Source organism: Perognathus longimembris, chromosome 4 (assembly GCF_023159225.1).
Source record: "Perognathus longimembris pacificus isolate PPM17 chromosome 4, ASM2315922v1, whole genome shotgun sequence".
NCBI lineage: Eukaryota > Metazoa > Chordata > Mammalia > Rodentia > Heteromyidae > Perognathus > Perognathus longimembris.
In genome coordinates this window covers 37,114,204-37,136,871 of record NC_063164.1, presented here as the reverse complement: position 1 = coordinate 37,136,871, position 22,668 = coordinate 37,114,204, and the positions used below count along the sequence as shown (strand labels likewise).

Sequence of the window (22,668 nt, the reverse complement as noted above, 5' to 3'; positions counted from 1 at the left end):
AAGTGGTGCTGTGGTTCAAGTGGCAGAGTGCTAGCCTTGAGCAAAAAGAAGACAGGGACAGTGCTCAGGCTCTGAGTCCAAGCCCCAGGACTGGCAAAAAAAAAAAAAAAGATGCCTGCATTTAGCAGCGGCAAAGAGAAAGTCTAAGAGTAGTTCTTATATTTCTGTTAACCTGAAGACCCTTTGCTTACTGGAGATATTTTGGTAGATTAATATATTTGTGTATACATATATAAACATATATGCATATATTTATACATTTACTTGGATTTATATGATGATTTAATTAAATTTAACATAATTGAAACTACTTCATGATTTCAAAGTTGTGCAATAAAACATTATTAAATATTTTTAAAAATCAGCCAAGCACTGGTAGCTTATACCTATAATCAATCATAGATACTCAAAAGACTGAGATCTAAGGATTAGAGGTTTAAAGCAAGCTGGGACCAGAAAGTCCATACAACACTTATCTCTAATTAATCAGAAAAAAGGCCGTAAGTGGAGATGTGGCCCAAGTGGTAGAGAGCTAGCCTTAAGCAGAAAAGCTAAGGGATATCACTTGGGCCCTGAGTTCAAGCCCCAATACTGGCATAAAAGAAAATAAAGGATTTATTGAATATATAGTCTTAGAACTAATTATTAGAATGGGCCAGCATAAAATACTATACAAAGTTCTTTTTGAGAGTCCTCTGGTAGCTGTAAATGTTAAATATTAGAAAGAATTTCATAGGAATATTTGATAAATTGAGGCAGAGAGAAAAAGGATGTTAGTAACTTGAATATGTGAGAAAAAGGTGCTCAATATTGATAATTACATCTAAAAAATTAGGCATTAAGTTTTCAAGTCATTGATAAGTCAGTTTTAAAAGGCTACACAGGCCCCAGTGGCTCACATCTGTAATCCTAACTACTCAAGAGACTGAGATCTGAGGATTGTGGTTCAAAGCCAGCTTTGGCCAAAAAAAAAAAAAAAATTCCATGACACTTTTACCTCCAATTAATCACCAAAAAGCTGGAAGTGGAGTTGTGGCTCAAGTGGTACAATGATAGCTTCGAGCACAAAGCCTCAGAAGCAGTGTCTAGACGGAGTTCAAGCCCCAGGACCAGCACACACACATATTAAAAAAAAAAGTTATGCTGGGGTAGTATTTGTTGCTTTTCCTCCAACCTTCCATCCCTGACTATATCACTTCTTTTATTCACTATTTTTAAAACAAGTAACATTAAGAATTAAGAAAAGCCACACAATGTGCAGTTATCTTAACTGTATTTTATTTTTAATAAAGGCGATTAAGTGCTTCACACATGATCACTATTTCCATGTTCTTTCAGTTATGGATAGAAAAAAAACTTAAACATGGCAAGGCTGCCACATTCCAAAGGTCACATAACCTGTAGGCACAGCCAGATTCTCTAGTTACTAATCTAATATAACATTTCAAGATTCAAGAGATTACTAAATCTAGTGATCAATTAATAATGCACCTGACATACACCCTTCCTGTTTTCATGAAAATCATAATGCCAACCTGTGTGGATGTCAGATTTAAACTTCAGTTTCAGGAAATTGTTTAAAACAATTTTATCCGAGAGTGGAATGTATGTAGGTTTAGAGACTTACTCACAGTCCCACAAATCCAGTGGATAAAAAGTTCGTTAGACTGGAAGGATGTCCAGAACCAGTATATTCAATTGAGATGCTACTATTTTAAAACAATAAGGCAGCTTTTAAAATAGAAAAACGACAACAACATCCTACAATTTTGCTTTCAAGCAGACCACCGTAATAATGGAATCATTGCTGTTCAGTGATTCTGAACTATTGGTGTCAATTTAAAACAGAAAAACCAACTTTAGAAAGGGAGAACCATTCTATTCCGTATTTCTTCTCTTTTTGCCTTCAACACATACCAGCCCTCCCATTGGCTTAAGTCGCATAGCTGAAAGGATTTTGCTCATTTTTTCCAAAACATTTCCCATCTGGGTCGTAGCCAGCCATGGAAAGTTTCAAGTCAACTTGGGAGAGGAATGAAGCATGTCCAGGTCAGCCTTCGCAGGATGGAGGTCCTTAGAGGAGTCACCCCCCCCTCCTCCCCGCCCCTCCCCGGTGAGATTAGATAGCTGGGCGTCTACAGAAAGGCCCGACTAGCTCCTCTCCGACTTCAGGGTCGGACGCCGCTGGCCGCCCTGCCCTTTTCTGCAGGGCGGTCGTGCCCACTAGTGTTCTACACAGCTCCAGGCACCAGAGACGACCGGGACTAACTCACTCCACAAACCGCGAGACACCCGAACCCCACAGTCGCCAATTAGAACAGTCTGGGGCGACCTGAACCATGGGGCTACTTCAGAGCCAGCCCAGCTCCCCTACCTCACACGTCAGTTCGATCCCTGGCCCCGCCCGACTCTGCGCTGCCGGCGCGGAGAGAAATTTGACTGCTACCAGCACCAATCAGAAGAGAGGTCGAGCGTGTGAGCCAATCGGAGCTGGCAAAAGGGGCGGGTCTCCGGCATTGTCCCGCCCCCGGGTGGGTGCGCGCGGAATGTCTCCAGCCCTCCCCTGCGCGTCCGCCTCAGTGCGGAGCCCTCGGCGGTGTGAGGAGCTGCTACCGGCGGCGGCAGCCTCAGTGTCGGCGGCGGCTGTGGTTGCTGGAACCGTAGCCTCACCACACTCAACGCCGCTGACCTCTCTTCCCGTCCTCTCGTCGTCCCTCCGGTAGCTGCGTTCGGAGACCAGAGCGGCCACCCACGCCCGGAGCATCCTCCCCAGTCGTGCGGGCGCCGACGGACGCGGAGGCATGATGCGGCTGCGAGGCTCGGCGATGCTGCGGGACCTGCTCCTGCGGCCGCCCGCTCCGGTCAGCGCGGCTCTGAGGCGGGCGCAACCCCTGGCGACGCTGTGCCGGCGCCCCCCGGGCGGGGGCCGGTCGGCTGCGGGCCTGGCGGCCGCCGCGCGACTCCACCCGTGGTGGGGCGGGGGCGGCCGGCCGGCGGGGCCCCTCGCCGGGGGCCTGTCCAGCTCTCCCTCGGAGATTCTGCAGGAGCTGGGCAAGGGGAGCCCTCAGCCGCAGGCCGGGGCGTCGCCACCCGCAGCCCCGCCGGCGCCCGCTCCCAAGGACAGCGCCGGGGAGACGGACGCGTTCGGCAACAGCGAGGGCAAAGAGCTGGCGGCCGCGGGTGAAAAGTGAGTGTCTCGACCGGGTGGCGGAGGCCTGGTTCTGCTCTGACTTGGGGCCCCGCGAGGGATGGGCTGCTGCGGCGGGGCGGGATGGAAGCCCGGGCTCGCCAGAGAGAAAGAAAGCGATGCCAGGAGGCCTGCATCGTCTGCGCCATGTGATTAGGCCCGGCCCCGCCCGCGCCTTCCCCGCCCGCGCGCCCCTCTGCCGGGCTCCCACTTCCCCTCCCCTCCCCAGCACGAGTAGCCCAGAGTGGAGCTGCCGTGAGCCCGGCTGGGTTAGCCCGGCCCGAGCTCGGCTCCCGCCCAGGAAAGGCCTGCAGCTCCACCCGCGCCGCGTGCTCGGCCCCCTCGGCTTGAGGCTGCAGCGCCTGGCCGCCAGCCCAGCTCTTCGTGGGTGATGCCGCACGAAACATCTCCACCAAGTGACATTTAGGAGTCAGGCTGTGAGCAGAGCTCGTGCCTCCTGACTCGTTGCGTTTCCAGGCTCTGCCTTCCCCCTCCGCCCCTGCCATCATCCCACTGGCAGCCAGATGTGGCCGAGTGTGCTTCATACTTATAAAGGTGGTTCCTTCAGGCGTGCGTGTGTGCGTAGAGAGCCATCCGGGGCACCGGAAATAATGTTTCAGAAATGAGATTATGTGGAATCGGGTCATGTGGCCTAGAGGATGAGGCATCCTTCACAGACCACCTGTTCACATTTCCACTGGAGAACAGCTTTGGCTAGTTTGATGGCTCCCATGCCAAGGGCAGATTTTGAGAAAATAAAAGGTCAGAAAGCTAAAATGAGATGTGACATAAAATGCAGTGAAGAATCTGAGTAAATAGGCTTTGTGACTTGTGATAGGACACTGACTCATCTTACATGCATATAGCACAGTAATTTAATCTTCAAACAAAATTGATCTTTAATAAAGAAATGAGATGTGGGTCTTGTGAATAATTTTGTCCTGTGTAATGTAAATAGACAAACCTAGACTGTTTTCCTAATCGAGATGAACATTTACTTTTCTTTATACCTTTTTATTCTGACTTTATGCTGACATGATATATCCTGTTCTTGCCTTTTATTCTATTTCCTGCCCTAGACTAACTTAAGTCAAAACGAAAGTGTGATCCTTATACTTTCAATCTCAGGCTTACTTGATGCTTCCTGTACTTGAAGTTGTGACCTTCCTTAAGAAATTCCTAAAAGTTGTTTTCCCAGACTAAAAATTGTTATTTTCAAACAAAGCACCTGGTAATGGGCAACATTTGTGATATTTGCTGATTATGGTTTTGTACCACAAAGTATATATAGCCCTGGCACATTATTTAATATTTGATTAGCGCAAATCCCTTCAAGTGTTTCTCTAAACTTTTGTTAAATTTTCACCTCCCTCTGATGTTTTGGACACCGAATGTGTGTGCTTAATCTCATTTGGGACTCATTTTAACATCATCTGCTTTACCAAGCATGTAATAAGAGTTTAAATAGATATGCCCAGAGTTAACAGAATTACAAAGTGCATTACTACCATTTAAGTTATTCTTAAAGGCTGCAGGATGGAGACTGCTTTCTACTAAAAATAAGACTGATTGTGTCTTTTCAGTTGTCCCAAGGGTCCTTTTCACTTTTTCTTATTGTCAGATAAGAAATTGAAGTTTAATCAGATTTAGTTGATTGCTTAGAACTTACTGGTTTCATTGCTTTCTTAATAAGAGATCATCTCATAACAACTTTGGAACACTGTTTTGGATAATGCCCCATCCTGTTCCAAGAAAACCAGTTTAAGGAGGGCATTTCTCAAGACTGGCTTAGATAACCAAGGAATTAAGTGCCAATAAGATAACCTTGTCTACCTTAGTTCAAAGGAGCATGTGGTTGATGTATATTTGTACCAAAATTTGGACTATAGCTAGACATACTCAGGAGTAATTCAGATAAATAACAGTACTTTCAATGTTTTGATAGTTAAGTGAATTCCAGATATCCTTAACTTAACATATAAAATTAAGAGTATTAACCTCAAGGTTATGAAGAATTTTAATTTGGTTAAGATTTCTGTGATCTACTTTCCAGAGGTTGCATCTTATTCCTTGACTCCTTCCATCTTGCCTATATGTGACAAATATTTCATTCTGGGAGGTTAGCTTCCATTTGATTCTGTTATCTGTTCTAATGGTCAGACTCCAAAGCATAGGTCATCTTTAAACACTCAGGATTCTGCTGCACTTTATAGAGTGTTACTAAAAGAAATAGCCATGTGAAAATTAAATTAGTTGCCATTTTGTAGAAGGCTTAGAACAATGGTTGGCATGTGTTAAAAGCTATCCAGATGTTTGTTCACTTAAAGGAGAGTAAAATTATTTCATTTATTATAAAAACCTGTTAAGGGCATTGCCCTGTGAATTACCATTTTCCGGAAGTTTCTTTTGACAAAGTGTTGCACATTTGTTTTATAAAAACAATGATTTATATTAAATTTCTCGTTTGTTTTATTGGTAAATAAGGTCAATGAATTTAGTGCTTAACAACAATATCAGTTCATATGATTGGGATATTTGCTTTTCTTTCTTTTTGGTTCTTTATATTTTCTTTATTTTAGGAGTATAGAAGGCATTGGGCTACAGCCAGGTTATCTGTTTATTGTTTTCCACAACCAATTTATTTATTTATTTTTTTCCCCACAAACCAGTGGAACTCTGAAACATATGTGTGGCCTTAGACTATTAACATCTATGCCTTCTATTTGATTTAGGTTAAAGTTATATGACCAACATATTAGAGAGAAGTGTAGTAATCTTTGCTCAGTTTTTCCTGTATTAGCCTTACTTAATATTGTTATTAACCACTCATTCCCATTATTTTAAAAGTTGCTCTATTTGCTTTTCTAGCTCTTTGGGGGTTTCTTCACTGGATAAACTGAGGCTGACATCTTTATTCCACTCATCTGCCTTTTCAATAGCACATCCCTACTTTCAGCTTTGACACTTACTTTTGTTTAACTCCTAATCTGGATTTATGTTTTCACATTGATGATTTTATGTTTAAAATTTGTATCATATGTCTCTTTTCTCTAATTCAGTCTATTTTGCATACTATTGATAAGATAGTTTAATCACTGTTCATGTAGATACAGTGATGCGTATTCAAGAGTTTTGATTAACCTGAATGCTAAGGTTTACCTAACAAGGACATTTAAATCACATTTATATTCTGTTTGAAACGCTTAATTTCTATAAAGTCTGGAAGTGCATGTCCTGTTTTTGTGGAGTATCCTTGGGAAGGGAGATGTAAGGTGGTTAAAGAACTTTTGTTAAGTTACCTTTGTTTGGACTTTTTAATTAGAAAATAGATGATTAACAGAGATATCAGGCTGTTGCAAAAAACAGTACATAAAATACAAAGTTGAAAATATTCCATTAAAGTGATATTACAATTTTTCTTGTCAAATTGACAGATCCCAGCCCTTCCCATCCAAAAATGATGGGAAGTATGAACTCATTCCAGCTATTGGAAAATAGTTTATTGTTTTCTGTTAATATCACATATCCTTTATACAGTTATTGTATGGTTACATATCTACATAGTATTTTAAAATATATTTTAATTATACTCATAATTTTAACATAAAAGTGCAGGCAAAATTACTCTCCTAGCTTTTGATAGTATGGTATTTTATAGTTCATACTGTTTTATTTATTTTTAATTTAAAAAATATAATTTTATTATTAAGTTATTGTACAAAGGGCCTATCATTTTATAGGTCAGGTAATGTACTCATTTTCTTTTTTTGGACAGTGTCACCCCTTCATTTTCCCCCACTTTCCTCTCCCATTTCTGCTTATACATTGCATCGTTCATTTTCCACATAGTGTAAACTGAGAAGCATGATTACATTTGTTCACCCTTCCTCCCTCCCTGTCTTGTGCTCCTACATTGCCTCCACCAAAGGAAAAAGAAACTAAAGCAAAAACAAACACCATCACCGCCACCATCAGTAACAACCTCCCCCTCCCCCCACACACCATATTTCCATTTCCTGGAGTTAGTTTTGATAAATTAGTTCCTATTACTAGTGGAAAGTATATAGACCAAGAAAGTCATTGCATGTGCACTCTGAATGCATTTCAAGATAGAATTGAATAATACTTAGGTATTTCAAGCATACATTGGATTGGGTCCATACAACAGTTTTAATAATGAACTTGAGATAGTACTTGGCAGATGTAGGTAATATATTTTAGAACTGAAAAGAGAACCTCTTGAAATAGGATAGCATTTGTATATTGCATGTAGTGAATTTCTGAAAGTAAACATTAATAATTCACTTAGAGTCAAAGTACATCTAATTTTTCCTTTGGATTTTTTTTTATTATCTCTTCTACTGTTTTATTTGTGATTTCCTTAATACTAAATTTTTCTCTAGTTATCAATGTTTTTCCCCAATGTAGGAGATCAGACCTAATGCCTTGTCAATGTTGAGCACATTCTATATTACTGAGCTACCTTCCCAGCCATTTGTTTTAATGACAAGTAAAAATTATATACATCATAATATTGTTACAGTCTAATATTTTCATTGAGTTATGTATATCTGTCAGCCATTGATAAACATGGACTTGATTTATAGTTTGAAATTCACTGAACAGAATTTAAATCCTGAATTTTCGTTTCTGTGTTTTAGCTTCTTGTTTTTAGAGAACTCTGTCTTCCTCAAAATGAGCTAACTGAAATGACTACCAAATAGAATTTAACCTTATCTGTGAGACAATAGAGGCCAAAAAGGGGGAGTGAGGAGAAATACCTTATTTTAGTCTGGAAAAGAAAATCACATTGAGAAATGTTCTGCAGGTACTTCTGAATTCATAATTTGAACAATTATTTGAAATATATCAGTAAAAGACTGTCCTATATCTGTGGTATTTTAAATGAGGAAACATGAGTAGAAACTGAAAGTCTAATTGTATGTTTTCCATTCTTTAAAGAGCCCTCAACAGTGAAATCTTGTATAAATCAAGGTTGTATTTTATAGTGCCTGTATTTTTTTTACCTTTTACATCATTTGCTAGAACAGCAGTTGTCAACACAGCTTAGGGAACAAATACATTTGTAAAAGTAGTCACTAATTATTGGTATCTTTCAGCGTTGTATACAGCTTTCAGGTAGACACTACTGTACTCCAGGTTTATCCTGGAATCTACTCAGGTGTAATATGGTTTAGTTATGAAACAGGGGTTATGTCTGTAACTGTATGTGGCAGTTCTCTATTTACCACTAAAATGTTAATGTGCCTTGGATTCTTGAGAAAGGATGTGACATTCAGTATTGCTTATGAATTCTAAGAAAATGTTTAAACAGAATGCACTACTTTTGGTAAAACACACGATTATTTATTTTTGCATAATGAATAAAAAATTGATAGCTTTAAGGATTTACTCATTATTGGAACAGATTTCTCAAGTGTTCAGACTTGCCATTGTAATATTTTTAAACTTGTCATTGTAATATTTTAAATGATTGGCATTTCCTTTGATTTTTTAGTAGAAAGTATAAAGAGTAGAAACTAGCTGGGCAACAGTGGCTCTTGCCTATAATCCTAACTACTCAGGAGCATAAGATCACGGTTCAAAGTCATTCCAGGTAGGAATGTCCGTGAGCCTCTTTTCTCCACTTAACCAAAAAACCATGTGCAGCTGTGGCTCAAGTGGTAGAGTGCTAGCCTTGAGCAAAAAGACTCAGGGACAGTGCCCAAGCTCAGGACTAGCAACAACAACAGAAAAGTAGAAAGTTTCTGAAGAACAATTATTCTTAAATTGTATGAAGTGTTTATAGTCATACCTTTTTAGGAATCTAGGCTAGCAACATAAGCTTGAAGTAAAATAGAAGTACCTGTGCCTTAATTCAAGATTATGATTTTTAAGATAGAAATTTAGGGTGTCTGTTTTTTAGCAACTCAAAACAATTAGTTTTGGAAGTGCTTTTAAAGAGCATTAATATTTTACAAGAGTTGCTACAGTTTTAGAACTTAATTTTTAAACCCATTATTAACAGTTTAGTAATGTATTTTATTGAATTGATTGCTTTCTTTATGTTCATGTTTGGAAGAGATCTTAAAACCCATCTCTCCAGCTGCTGCTTTTTCCCCCCCTTTTCTGTTATATTCTATATAGATGGTTACTCATGTATACTTGAATATTTCCCTGTAGAAAGGCAATCCATTTCATTTTTAGAGCTAGTTTTTCCTTTTGTGTAGCTGAAAGCTGCTTCTCATTAACCTCTACCTGTATATTTTAGTTAGTTGAACAAGTAACCTTAGTAGGATCAAAGTGATTTCATTGATAGAAGGCATAATATATGTAGTCTTCCCAGTAGAATACATTATTACAGGATACATGGAATAATTTTGTTGTTAGATAGACACAGTTGGGCGTTTTGGATTTAATCTGCCTAGGTCCTTCCTTGTCTGTCTTACCCGAAACAGGTATACTGCTTCTTGTGTTAAACATCTAATGTTTCTTCATATAAATCTAGCTCTTGTGCTTTTTTACTGTATCTTTAAATTTCTTTAGTGAAATCCAATTAAAACAGCAGCTTTTACTTAAAATCTCATCCTTGCTACATACAGGATATAGTTTTAACAAGGCCAAACAAAAATGTAGCTATCGAACATGAGTAATTCCCTTGCTTGGGAATCCTTCAAGGGGCATGGATCTTTCATTCTGAATGAATTCCAAATATCCTCCTAAAGTAGGTTGCTAACAACTGAATGTAGGAAAATGTAGAACTAGGAATGAAGGACTAGCTTTCTGGGACTACTTCTGTTCCAGCTGCTTGAGAGAATTAGTTGTGTGACATTGGTCATGGCCAGTTGGTAGAGTAAAAACAATGCTTCTTTTCATGTTATATAGAAGTTGGACCTGAATATAAACCTCATATGTATGTATTTTGGGAGGAGGGGTAGTCTCTTTATTTATTGGTTGATTTATTTGAAGTCTTTCTCAAACCTGAAAAGTAGGCATTATAATAACTTATAAATAGAAGAAACGCATGCATATATCCTGTGCTGTGTTTTTTTAGTCTTTGTAAAGCTTAGGAATACCTGACTTAATCCCTTTAGTCAGTTTTCTTTGCCAGAAATCCTATTCTGTTGTTGTGCTTACATGCTTCCAGCTCCTACCCATCTTTCAGGTTCATTATAAAGCCACCTCTTCTTAAAAGCGTGATCTTATTACCACAGTGAAGTCAGAGTTCGATGACTGGATTTCCTAACTCCTTTCTTAGAATTTTGCATTATACTACATTTTCTCCTTTCTAGAGTTTAAAAATGTTCCAACATAATACTGTACATATACTTTTATCTATCTTTTTCAATCTTCCCCTCCTCTTTTCCTCCCTTTCCTGTGATGTTTGGGGTTAAACCCAGGGCCTCCCACATGCAAGACAAGAACATTATATATTGAGTTCTGGCCCTTCTCCCCCCACTTACACTTTAAAGGCAATTATTTTGTAAAGCTTAATGTAGGGAGATGAATGTATAAAAGAACAAGTAAAACTGGTTTTAAAAGCAGAAATTAAAGAGAATAAGAGAAAGTTAAGGAAAGAATATAAAAATATTAAACAATGATAGGATTTGTCTTGTAAGTGTATTTTAGTTCCTAAGTGTCTAACAATTTTTCATGAAATATAAACAGAACCTGTAAGTGTAACTTGGATTTATTAATAATTTCTGATCACACAATGTGAAAGCCTGCTATAGTTATAATCTATTTTTTGTTTTTAAAGCTTAAAACTTCCTAGATATTATATAGTTTCTAAAAACTAGATTTTAGCTTTTGGATTTTAATAGCGAGTGCATTATGATTTAAAAAATGAGAGAAAAGAGAGTAAGGTAAGAATGATCTTTGTAATTTCTATGATTTTGAAAGTTTGGGGAGAATATTTGTATTCTATTTATTGGAATAATGATTCTAACTCATTTTTTTCATGGTAGTCTTTTGCTCAAGGGTGATACTCTACCACTTGAGCTATACCTCCACTTTCAGCTTTTTGCTGCTTAATTGGAGATACAAGTCTGTTTTGTCTGCTTGGGCTCATTTTGAACCATAATCCTCAGATCTCAGCTTCCTAATAGCTAGGATTACAGGCCTCAACACCTTTATCTGGCTTAGTCTTAGTTTTTTTTTTTTTTTTTTTTTGTTTTGTTTTTTGGCCAGTCCTGGGCCTTGGACTCAGGGCCTGAGCACTGTCCCTGGCTTCTTCCCGCTCAAGGCTAGCACTCTGCCACTTGAGCCACAGCGCCGCTTCTGGCCGTTTTCTGTATATGTGGTGCTGGGGAATCGAACCTAGGGCCTCGTGTATCCGAGGCAGGCACTCTTGCCACTAGGCTATATCCCCAGCCCCTTAGTCTTAGTTTTTAAGTGCTGAGTTAGGTACTCATTTCTGTTTTATCGATTTTGACAATTGTTAGACATGCTTAAGTTCTTTCTCCTTTGGATAAAAATTAGTTTCTTTTCCAGAGCAAGTAAACATTTGCCCTTTTGTTAGCTATGGCAATAACATGGTCATTTTAATTTTTTTGCACTAGATAAAGATGTGTATAAGCTAAAGATGTGTATATTTTATGTTATTTACATAGCTTTTAGACAAAGCAAATACCATTTACTGGTGTGGTAAATACGTGGAAAGCTTATTCTGCACTTTTTTAAAGTGATAAACTGCCACTCTCTGAAGTTTATTTGACAAACCATTTTCTGTAAAAAATTGGAATGTTATTATCTATGAATTTTTTGACAGCTGGTTCAGTTTTTCTTTAAATATTAGATCACCATTATTTTTGAACTTTTTTTAAAGTGGTATTAGATCAAGATAAGCCTAGAAAAATTGTTTCTTATAAATGTAATAATTAAGTAGTAAGTTAGAATCACCATAGTATAGTGAGTACTTGCACTCCAGATTCAGAGAAACAAGGATTCTAAATTCTTTGCTACTACTGTATAACCTTGGGAAGTTTCTTAATTTCTCCCAGCTTTTGTTTTTTCACCTTGAAATAGAGATAATTCTTTTTTTTTACACAAATGATAAATTTTTTACCTCTAACATACAAGGAAATAGTCTTCATTTTATGTAATTGTATTTCTATCAAAAGATCAATAGAAGATTAAATCACAGTATATGTAATATCTAGAATATAAATGATCAGCAAATTTCAGCTATTAAAATATTGCAGATTTTTAACTGTCTACTGGCAAAAATTGTTTCAGGGAATAATTATATGTCTAAGACATATCACTGAATTTTAAAATAATAATTTAAAAATACATATTTAAGGTTTGTTTTTGAAACTAAAATTTGGTTTAACAATTTTGAAAACATGACATTAATGACAACATAAATATTTCCTTTGGGAGAATTTTTTTTTTTTTTTTTTTTGGCCAGTCCTGGGCCTTGGACTCAGGGCCTAAGCACTGTCCCTGGCTTCTTCCCGCTCAAGGCTAGCACTCTGCCACTGGAGCCACAGCGCCGCTTCTGGCCGGTTTCTGTATATGTGGTACTGGGGAATCGGACCTAGGGCCTCGGGTATACCGAGGCAGGCACTCTTGCCACTAGGCTATATCCCCAGCCCGAGAATTTTTATATGTATATGTATACATGTACATGCCTTATAAACCAACTCTAGATTCTGTCTTTTTGTTTGTTTGTTTTTGCCAGTCCCAGGGCTTGAATTCAGGGCCTGAGCGCAGTCCCTGGCTTCTTTTTGCTCAAGGCTAGCACTTTGCCACTTGAGCCACAGCACCACTTCTGGCCGTTTTCTATATATGTGGTGCTGAGGAATCGAACCCAGGGCTTCATGTATACAAGGCAAGCATTCTTGCCACTAGGCCATATTCCCTGCCCTCTACTGTCTTTTAAGATAGAATTATAGGGATCCCTAGTAGTTTGAAAATAACTAAATATACACAATCATATTAATGTATGAAATTATTACATAATTGTTGATTCAAACAGCATTTAGAAATCTAAATAATACAGAAATACAGTTTTAAACAGGCAGAATGTGTTCCAGTTTTTTTAAACAAAACTAATATAATTTTCTTATGAAAGTTTCTACTTTACTTAATGACTTGCTATCTATATCTTAAGACTGTAGAGTTGACTATATTAAATTATAAAATTAAGAAAATGATTTTCTTCTCTCTCCTAGTCTCTTTCTTGAGGCACAGATAAAGGCTTTTCCAAATACTTTATATTTGTATTCTATATTTTATACATGCACATATATACATAATATGTACATATATCTTCCTCAGACATTTTAATGATCATAATTGATGGGAGAGTAGATTGATCTGTCTTAGACATATAATCCTTATATCACTATATTGTTTATGATAATCATTGGTGTTCTGAATAATAAAATGTTTTCAGTCCCCATACAAGAAATGACAAAAAAATCCACCAAAAATGTCATTAATTTTGCACTATATTGTTCTGCTGTTAGTGTATTTTTATGGTAAAACTTTCAACTGTCTTTATGATTTGTATAATTCAATCTGTTTTGTGAACTTTCATTGCTTTAGAAGTAAATTACTGTCTCTTCCTGTCAGGTTCATTATTTGAATAACATAGTTATTATAGTCAATAATTGCATTTAAAAAATTGTGTTGACCTTTACCTAGATGACTACTGAACTCTGTAGTTAGTATTAATTGATTTTACTGGATTTTATGGGAAGGTATTACTGTAACAGATCACTGGGTATTAGATCACTAGAGTTGGTAAATAGAATTTCAAACCTTGGGAGTATTTAAGTACTTATGTAATATTTTTAAATTCTTTTTCAGTATGGTTTTTAGTGATACTTGCGTCATTTTGGTAAATCAGTGTTTATTATGATTGTAGTTTTGGTTAATTGATCAATTTAGCTATAGTCTGGCTCAATGATTAATAACAGGCTTAGTTAATATAGTCACACAGGATTAATATTCTTTTTCTCCTTCCCCTTTAGTAAAATAAAGCAGGGTCTGTTACCTAGCTTGGAAGATTTGCTGTTCTATACAATTGCTGAAGGACAAGAAAAAATACCTGTTCATAAATTTATTACAGTAAGTTTTTATATTTTTCTATCTTAATTTTTAAGACGGTTAGTGATATTAAACCAGTAATAGAGTATTATTGAAATACAACCTTAAAACTCATCTAACATGTAGATTCTGACTGACATTGTTTCTCTTACTATGTTTTTCAAATTTTATCATGCTCATTTCAAGGTAATCAGTGAAAGAAAATGAAAGAAACAATGAGAAACTTGTCCAGAAATTGGGTAATAGTGAAACAAATGCCACATACATGGTCAAGTCTGGGTAGATGTTTTTGTGTACAGGGATAAAACTTGTAGTTGGAATAAGCGTATACATTATTTGCACTATGTATTTACAAACTCTTATTTTTTTAAAAACAGGCACTCAAATCTACAGGATTGCGAACGTCTGATCCCAGGTTGAAAGAGTGTATGGATATGTTAAGATTAACTCTTCAAACAACATCAGATGGTGTCATGCTAGACAAAGATCTTTTTAAAAAGTAAAAATTTCTGCCAAACCTTTAACAGTGATTTGCTATGTTATGTGGTGATTTTGCTTTAAAACAAAATTGCGTCTTTGAAGGCCAGTGCTTTCTATGTATTGGATTTACTTGAAGAAAAACGATGGTATTATATATGAGTTTATCATACAATGGGTTAGCAGTATATTTTCTTTGAGTCTGTGGTAAGGAAATTTAGCTGTGGATGTTTCCAGTGTATCTTACCTGGATACTGCATACAGTTTGAGTGTGCTCTGTTGAACACTATCTGCATATCTTGCAAGCTTTCTCACCTTAGTCTCTCTAGTTCCTTTTTTATGTGGTGATTTAAATGATATCACAGAGCTTCATACAGCTCTATGTATCTTAATTTTACATATTTCATTGTGTGCTTCTCTCTTCCTTCAGCCATATTAAGACATGGAGTTTTGACTATTTTCATTTCTCCCACAGTTTAGAACTAAAGACAATTTGATTGAATAAGAATATTTTGACATTTTTGTATTTGCCTGTTTACTTTCTTCATTACTTGTTTTAGTTTGACGATTTAATGGACAGCATGTTTGTAATGCATCATAAAAAGTCAAATATTTTAAAATTACTAGTAAAGGGAACCACTAAGAGGAAGCTTACATAAAGTTGAAAATTGACACTAGCTTTTTCTAAATCATCTTACTTGGGTATCACTCACAGCTTGTATATATGCAATATAGGCTTAGAAGTGAGGTAGATCCAAAGTATTTCTGCATCTACTTTGAAAATTTATTTGTATATGTGTATATAGTTATGTTTAGGTTATTTGTGGCAGTGGGAGTTGAATGACATGTTGTACATAATATCTCCTGGGAATGTCCTAAGTCATTAGATAGCAGAAGTGATAAGTATTTAACTGAGGTTCTTTTAAGTTTGCTAGCATGCTGTGAAGAAGCACTGCTAACAGTTTTGTATTTTTATCTTTTCACAGAACATCCTTGGTTCTGTTGCTACCTCAGCTGATTTTAAAGTGTACATATTAGTCTTGCTTGCAATTGGAGTTTTGTGTTCCTGGAATCATTTTTAATTGTGGAGGAAGAAAGTTTAGTTTCTAGATTTATTTGTTCTTTTTTAATAGGGATTATTTTATTTTCAGTGTTCATGAATGATGTGTGCAAAGTATAGTGTTATTTGGGAGTTATGCCTTATCTGTGAGTATAGCTTTCAGGTGGCAGATATATCTATAGATAATAGGTATGAAAAACTGACTTTGGAGTTTTAAATGGTTTCATATGTTACATATTTAATACTATTTTGTCCTTTAGAAGCATGTTACATTTTTTTTTTCTTTGCCAGTCCTGGGGTTTGGACTCAGAGCCTGAGCCCTGTCCCTGAGCTTCTTATTACTCATGGCTAGCGCTTTATCTCTTGAATCACAGCGCCACTTCTGGCTTTTTCTGTTTATGTGGTTCTGAGGAATTGCACCCAGGGCTTCATGCATGGTAGGCAAACACTCCACCACTAAGCCATATTCCCAGCTCTGTATGTTACATTTAAATACAAAGTTAAAAGCAATTTAAGTACTCTGAATTAAGAAGCCAAATGAGCTTATTCATAAAATTTTCCATTTGTAATTATATTAATGGACAGTAAGTACTATAATTTTAATGTTAATCCAGTTTTTACAAAAATCTATGATTGTAATTCAGCTAGGTTCCCAACTTCACATATGTTTAGTAGTTCATGTAAGTATGTATATTAGTAGTCCATAGACATAGGATTTTTATTTTCTTCACCAGAATGAGGTGACTCAAAATCTCAGACCAATCACCTTTTCAGGTCACTTGGCAAGATAATTACTTCAGAGAAGTTTCTTTTCTATTTTCAAATTAAGAAGTTGTTTAGTTTGTATTTCCAGAAATAAAGTATCTCACCTCCAAACAACTAGGGAGGAGGTATTAAAATGTGAATTCATATTAAGGTGGGTAGTTTTGGTTGAAATCAAAGTGATGATGTTTTATCTAAAATACATTGGGAGTTTGTCTGATGCTTATGCCTATGACTCCAGCAACTTGGGTGGTGGAGGGATTATAATTTGAGGCTTGTCCAGGCACTAGGTTAGTGAGGTTCCATCTTTATAAATGGATATGGTGGCATAAGTCTACCTCTCAACTGTGCCGGGAGGCAGTGGCAGTAGGTTAGAAGATCATGGTCTGAGGCTGGCTGGCCCTGAGCAGAAAGGGTGATCCTTTCTTAAAGTTATCTAAAGCAAAAGGGCTGAAGAGAGATGCAACTCAAGTAGCAGGTCACCTGTCTAGCAAGTGTGAGTCCAAAACAAAACCATTGTAGTAATCCGAGAAATGTTGTGATGTATCATTGTTTTTTAAATGGCAAAATGAATTCTAACACTCCTTATATTGCAGTCTATTTGAAAATTGGAGACTGCCTGTACCCAGTTACATAGTCAATTGCTTTTTTTTTTGCTAATAATCCTTAATAAAGTAAAAAATAGGTGGAAAACTGCTTCTTATGTTTTAACTTTATAGTTAATCAGGCTATTTTATGTGTAATCATAATTTTCTGGTTTGTTTTGTTTTTGGAGAAAATAAATGTCTGCATTTGTAATTATTTGCTTTTCTAAAAAGATCCTTATCTGTTATGTTACTTTATTGATGAATCATGTGTAAGAACTATTCTGTAAAACATTGATGTATGCTGTATAGCTGTTAGACCTAAACATTGACAAAGGAAATGATTATTCCTAATGAACAGTTTAAAAAATGTAGAGAGAAAGATGTTACAGATATTCCTCCTAAAAATTCATTTTATATGACTTCTTATTTCTAGTTAAGCTAATGACATATATATATTTAAAATAACTTTTAGGAAAACTATTATTTGAAGCAATTATAAGTATGCAGTTGAACACTCTTGTGAGTGTTAAGACCATTAAAGCTATTGACATTGCTTTTTTTTGCCAACATCTTCTGCTAGATAAAGCAAAGCAAAGGAGAAAATCCAAATATTGTTAACAATAAATGATATTGTTAAGAATAAATTAAGCCTTAAATCCTCCTTTTGAAGGTTCTGATTAATTAGATTCAAATAGTAGCTTCATTGAATTTGATACTTTTCATTTGTAACATCTTATATAATGGAGACATTTGATTTGTTGGTGTAGGCTTGGGAATTAGGCATTTTGAAAAAGGTCTCCTTGGGTGTAATTCTCTTGCAAAATTGATAGTAAAAGCTGTTGTAAATATCTAAGCTGTGAGATAGTACATTAACATTTTTAGTTTTAACATTAACATTGTCTTTGGTGACTATTTTAAAATTTCACAAAGTTTAGAAGCTTAATGAAGTATTTGTTAACTCCAGAATGTTAGCTAATACTAAGTTTATAGGTTAAGAGTAGAAATTGTTACTATTTTTTAATGTATTAGTTCCTTATCACTGAAACTATAGCTATTTATACATTACAATTTTATTTTAAATCTCTCTTAATTTCATGTTAGCCAAGTAAATACATACTATTTTTATTAATGTTTAAAGCATGAAACCTGGTTTATAATTTTAATTTGGTGTTTCATCTAGAACTTGAAGTAAGATACTGAAATTTGAATATTTCTCATTTGGAACCTGTGCATTTGTGAAGTGCAGAAGTTCTTCACAAAGCATTACTATTTTGAGGTTAAATAAAATAATATCTGTAACTTAGTAATTACTTAAAAGAAAATCCAAGACTTTTCTTCAGAGATGGCAATGTATCAAATTGCTTATCTGTGTGGACTTAAGTTACATAAATAACTTCTCATCATAATAGTTTGGCTTTATTTTCAACACTTGATTATTTTATCTCTTCAGCACTCAAATGCTAATCTGTTAAGATTTATTAAGGTCTGTATTGTGGTTTTGTGTACATGTTTAGCAACTCTTCCTTTATTAATTAAATATTGTATTACTGGGTTACTAAGACTCAGAAATTTGAAGCTATCTTAATCTCAGAGTGATAAGGACGATTGTAAGCCATTTATTAAACTCTTCTTTAAGGTTACACTAGTGTACTGGTTTTCTGGCTTAAGTCCTTTTTAGTACACAGAAGAACATTGAACTGACTAGATTTCATGCTCCCCTATCACATAGCTCACCATGAAATTGAAATAACTTTTACCAGTGAAACATTTTTACCTTACCACAATATACATACATTTGTACACACATATATATATGTATATATATATCCTACATCAAATAGAATAATGTAACTTAACATTCTGATTTCTCAGGTGATATTTATTATGATATTTTGTGTGAAAATTTCTTTAAAGTTATATATTTATAAGCATTTAAGTATTTCACTTAAGAAGCTTTTGTTTTCATCTCTGGTTTCTCTCCTTAATATGTCTTTCAGAATGCTAACGAAATGTAATGTTAAAATGTATAATTTAAAATATTTTAATGATATGTTTGTACTGGAACTAAACAGATATATCTGAGATTACTTAATTGAAAAGTAAACAAATGCTCATCCATGATTTTTTTTTTCTGTTCCTAGGGCTTGAACTCAGGGCCTGAGTGCTTGTCCCTAAGCTTTACTGCTCAAGGCTAGTGCTCTATCTCTGAGACATAGCTCCACCTCCGGCTTTTTCGCTGGTGATGGAGATGAGAGTCTTAGAGCCTTTCTTGCCTAAACTGGCTTAGAACTGCAACCCTTAGATCTCAGCCTCCTGAGTATCTAGGATAACAAGTGTGAGACACCAGCACTGGTTCATCTGGGATTCTTTTTTCTTTTTGGTGCCAGTCTTAGGGCTTAATTCAGGGTCTGGACACTGTTTCTGAGCTTCTTTTTTTGCTCAAGGCTAGCACTGTACCACTTGAGCCACAGTGCCACTTCTAGCCTTTTCAGTTTATGTGGTACTAAAGAATTGAACCCAGGGCTTCATGCATACTAGGCAAGCAGTCTCTAAGCCACATTCCCACTCCTCATCTGTGATACTTTAAAGTGATTTTTGTTAGTTAAATGTCATACGGAGTGTCTGTTAAGATTCAAAAAACTGGGAAGATAAAGGACTTTTTTTTAGGTGGTTCTAATATTTAAACCTGGTGGAATGCTGTTACTTTAATCTATGACACAGCTCTTAGGTCCATCTATGTTCAGCTTAAACAATGACATGAAGGACTGCTGGATAGAAGAAATAATATATGAAAGGAATAATTTATGAAATATATTGTATAAAATGAATTTTGTTTAAATATATTAATATCCTCTTAGAGCTATTATTATCAGGTACTAACTGAGAGGCACCCACTCTATTAATATTTTTCTTACATTCCACAGATGTGTTCAAAGCAACATTGTTTTGTTGACACAAGCCTTTAGAAGAAAGTTTGTCATACCTGACTTTATGTCTTTTACCTCACATATTGATGAGCTATATGAAAGTGCTAAAAAGCAGTCTGGAGGAAAGGTAATATTTTGGATATGTATATTATCCTAAGCCAATCATTTAATAATTCAGCTCAATTTAATATATGGAGAATAAAACTGTGTACTGCTGGTTCATTGGAGATACGTGTCTTTGCCCAGGCTGGTTTTGAACTATAATCCTTAGATCTCAGCCTCTCCTGAGTAGCTAGAATTACAAGCTTCAGATATTGGTGCTTGGCTATTTTTTGTATGTTTTTGTTTTGCAATGTTGATGACTGAACTCAGGGCCTTGCACTTGCTAGGCAAGTCTTCTTCCACTGAGCAAAATCTCTAACCCCTAAATTTGTTTTTTGTTTGTTTTTGTTAATCCTGGGGCTTGAACTCAGTGCCTGGGCTCTGTCCCCGAGCCTCTCTGTGCCCAAGGCTAACACTCTACCACTTGAGCCACAATTCCCCTTCCATTTTTTTCTGTTTATGTAGTACTGAAGAATCGAACCCAGGGCTTCATGCATGCTAGGTAACCACTCTACTACTAAGCCACATTCCCAGCCCCAAATTTGTTTTTTGTTTTTTTAATTTAAGAATTTACATCAAGTAACTGCATTTAGTGCTTTTAAAATTGTTTCTGACTATAGAAAAACCTCAATCACTAGAAAATAAAAATTCTTACACTTAGGTTTTTCTAGCCTCTTTTTTGATTGGTTATTTTGATATAGGATGTCTCTTCATGTGGGGTCAGCCTGTACTGATATCGTCCTATTTTGTGCTTTCCTCTCTTGTTGAGGTTGACAGGCATGTACCACTCTGATGGACTCTTGCAAATTTTTTATTTTATGCCTGAGCTAACCTAGAAGCAAAGTCCTCCAATCCAGTAATCTCGGATTACAAGTTTGAGTCACTGCCACCTAGATTAAATTTTAACTAATTAAAATTATATTGTTGTGTATTCCCACATTTTTAATATCTCTAAACACTGAGTGAAATGTTTCTCATTTTAGGAAATAATTTAGGAGCAGGAAAGTCGACCCTGGATTCACATTACATTCAAACAAAATTTTTTCCCAAATAATAGTAGGATCTATTTTGTGTAATTTCTGTTGAAAACTTTTATTTTCTTTTAGCTTGGGGTAGCTTTTTAATAAAGATATGATATCTTGACGATGTCAGTATAAATACTACTTATTTCTATATTCCTAAATTTTTGGATAGTGAAACTCTACAGGCACCTCTGATTTCCTTTAAAATGTCAAGTTCTTTATTTTCTAATTTTTGTCTTGCTTTTCTGATACAAGGCCTCAATACACAGCCTAGGATGATCTACTACTCACTATGAAGCCTAGGGTAGCCTCAAATTTATCATCTTCCTGCCTCATTCTTAGATTGAGCCACTGTACACAGCTTGTTCTTTGTTACTGAGCAAGTAATAAGGACTTACCGTAATCTTCAGCTACAAATCTAGTCATTTTTGTAGATGCTAAGTTGAGATAAGATGTTTTTGGTAAGAGAAAATATGTCATTTGCCTATATTAAACTTGTTAATTTCTTTCAATATTTTGATAGGTTGCAGATTATATTCCTCAGTTGGCCAAATTCAGTCCTGATTTGTGGGGTGTGTCTGTTTGTACAGTAGATGGACAGAGGTATGTTTATTTCAGATCTATGACAACCGACTTTAATGTTTAAGCTTATCATAACAGTAAGAGAACCATCTCTTATAATGGAAATTAATCCTGACATGGATTACAGAGGGTAAATATGTTTAGATTTCAGTGTAATTTTTCAATGTAGATTTCAACTGCAACAGTAATTTTAATTTTTTTGAGTCACTTTATCTTTTCTATTCATTGCTATAGTCTTATTATCGTAGTTTTATTCAAGGACCTGCAGTTTTATTTGTTAAGAGAAGTGTGCTTGTCAAAACATGACATTACCTCTCTGTACATCAGTTTGATAATAAAAATTTGAAAAAAAAACAAAAAAAAACATGACATTATACTCTAATGAACTGACTACTAATAGAATTAGGCACCATTTCCTACTCAGTTTGTCATTATCTTTGTTCCTCATGTTCCTAGTATTATTATCATAAAGAGTTGACACCATAAAATACAATACCCCGGGCTGGGAATGTGGTTTAGTGGTAGATTGCTTGCCTTGCATGCATGAAGCCCTGCGTTCGATTCCTCAGCACCACATAAACAGAAAAGGATGGAAGTGGTTCTGTGGCTCAAATGCCAGAGTGCTAGCCTTGAGCAGAAAAAAGAAACTCAGGAACAGTGCTCAGGCCCTGAGTCCCAAGCCCCAGGCCTGGCAGAAAAACAAAATACAGTACCCCATTATCAGTCATTTACAAGCACAAAAAGTGAGTTATGAAACACAGAATTTCATTAAGTCCATGAGAGTTATATTGGGGATATGCTTGTATTTCAGGCACACTTGCTGACCAATGAGAAACCTTGCAGAAATACAAGGATAGTGATGAGATGAGGGCAATTTAAAGAGTGATTTGATTTAAAAGTCAAA

At 36.2% G+C, this 22,668-nt stretch overlaps 1 protein-coding gene across 3 annotated transcripts in view; it reads left to right on the top strand.

The window, feature by feature from the left end:
• The first annotated feature begins 2,568 nt into the window (after positions 1-2,568).
• Gls (glutaminase) overlaps positions 2,569-22,668 on the top strand; it is a 76,700-nt gene continuing 56,600 nt past the window's right edge. For all 3 annotated transcript variants that reach the window (XM_048345070.1, XM_048345072.1, XM_048345073.1), the window contains exons 1-5: positions 2,569-3,187; positions 14,170-14,266; positions 14,623-14,744; positions 20,056-20,185; positions 21,706-21,785. In XM_048345070.1, coding sequence (XP_048201027.1) covers positions 2,802-3,187; positions 14,170-14,266; positions 14,623-14,744; positions 20,056-20,185; positions 21,706-21,785 — 815 coding nt within the window. In that variant the 5' untranslated portion in view covers positions 2,569-2,801. The remainder of the gene's footprint in view (positions 3,188-14,169; positions 14,267-14,622; positions 14,745-20,055; positions 20,186-21,705; positions 21,786-22,668) is intronic.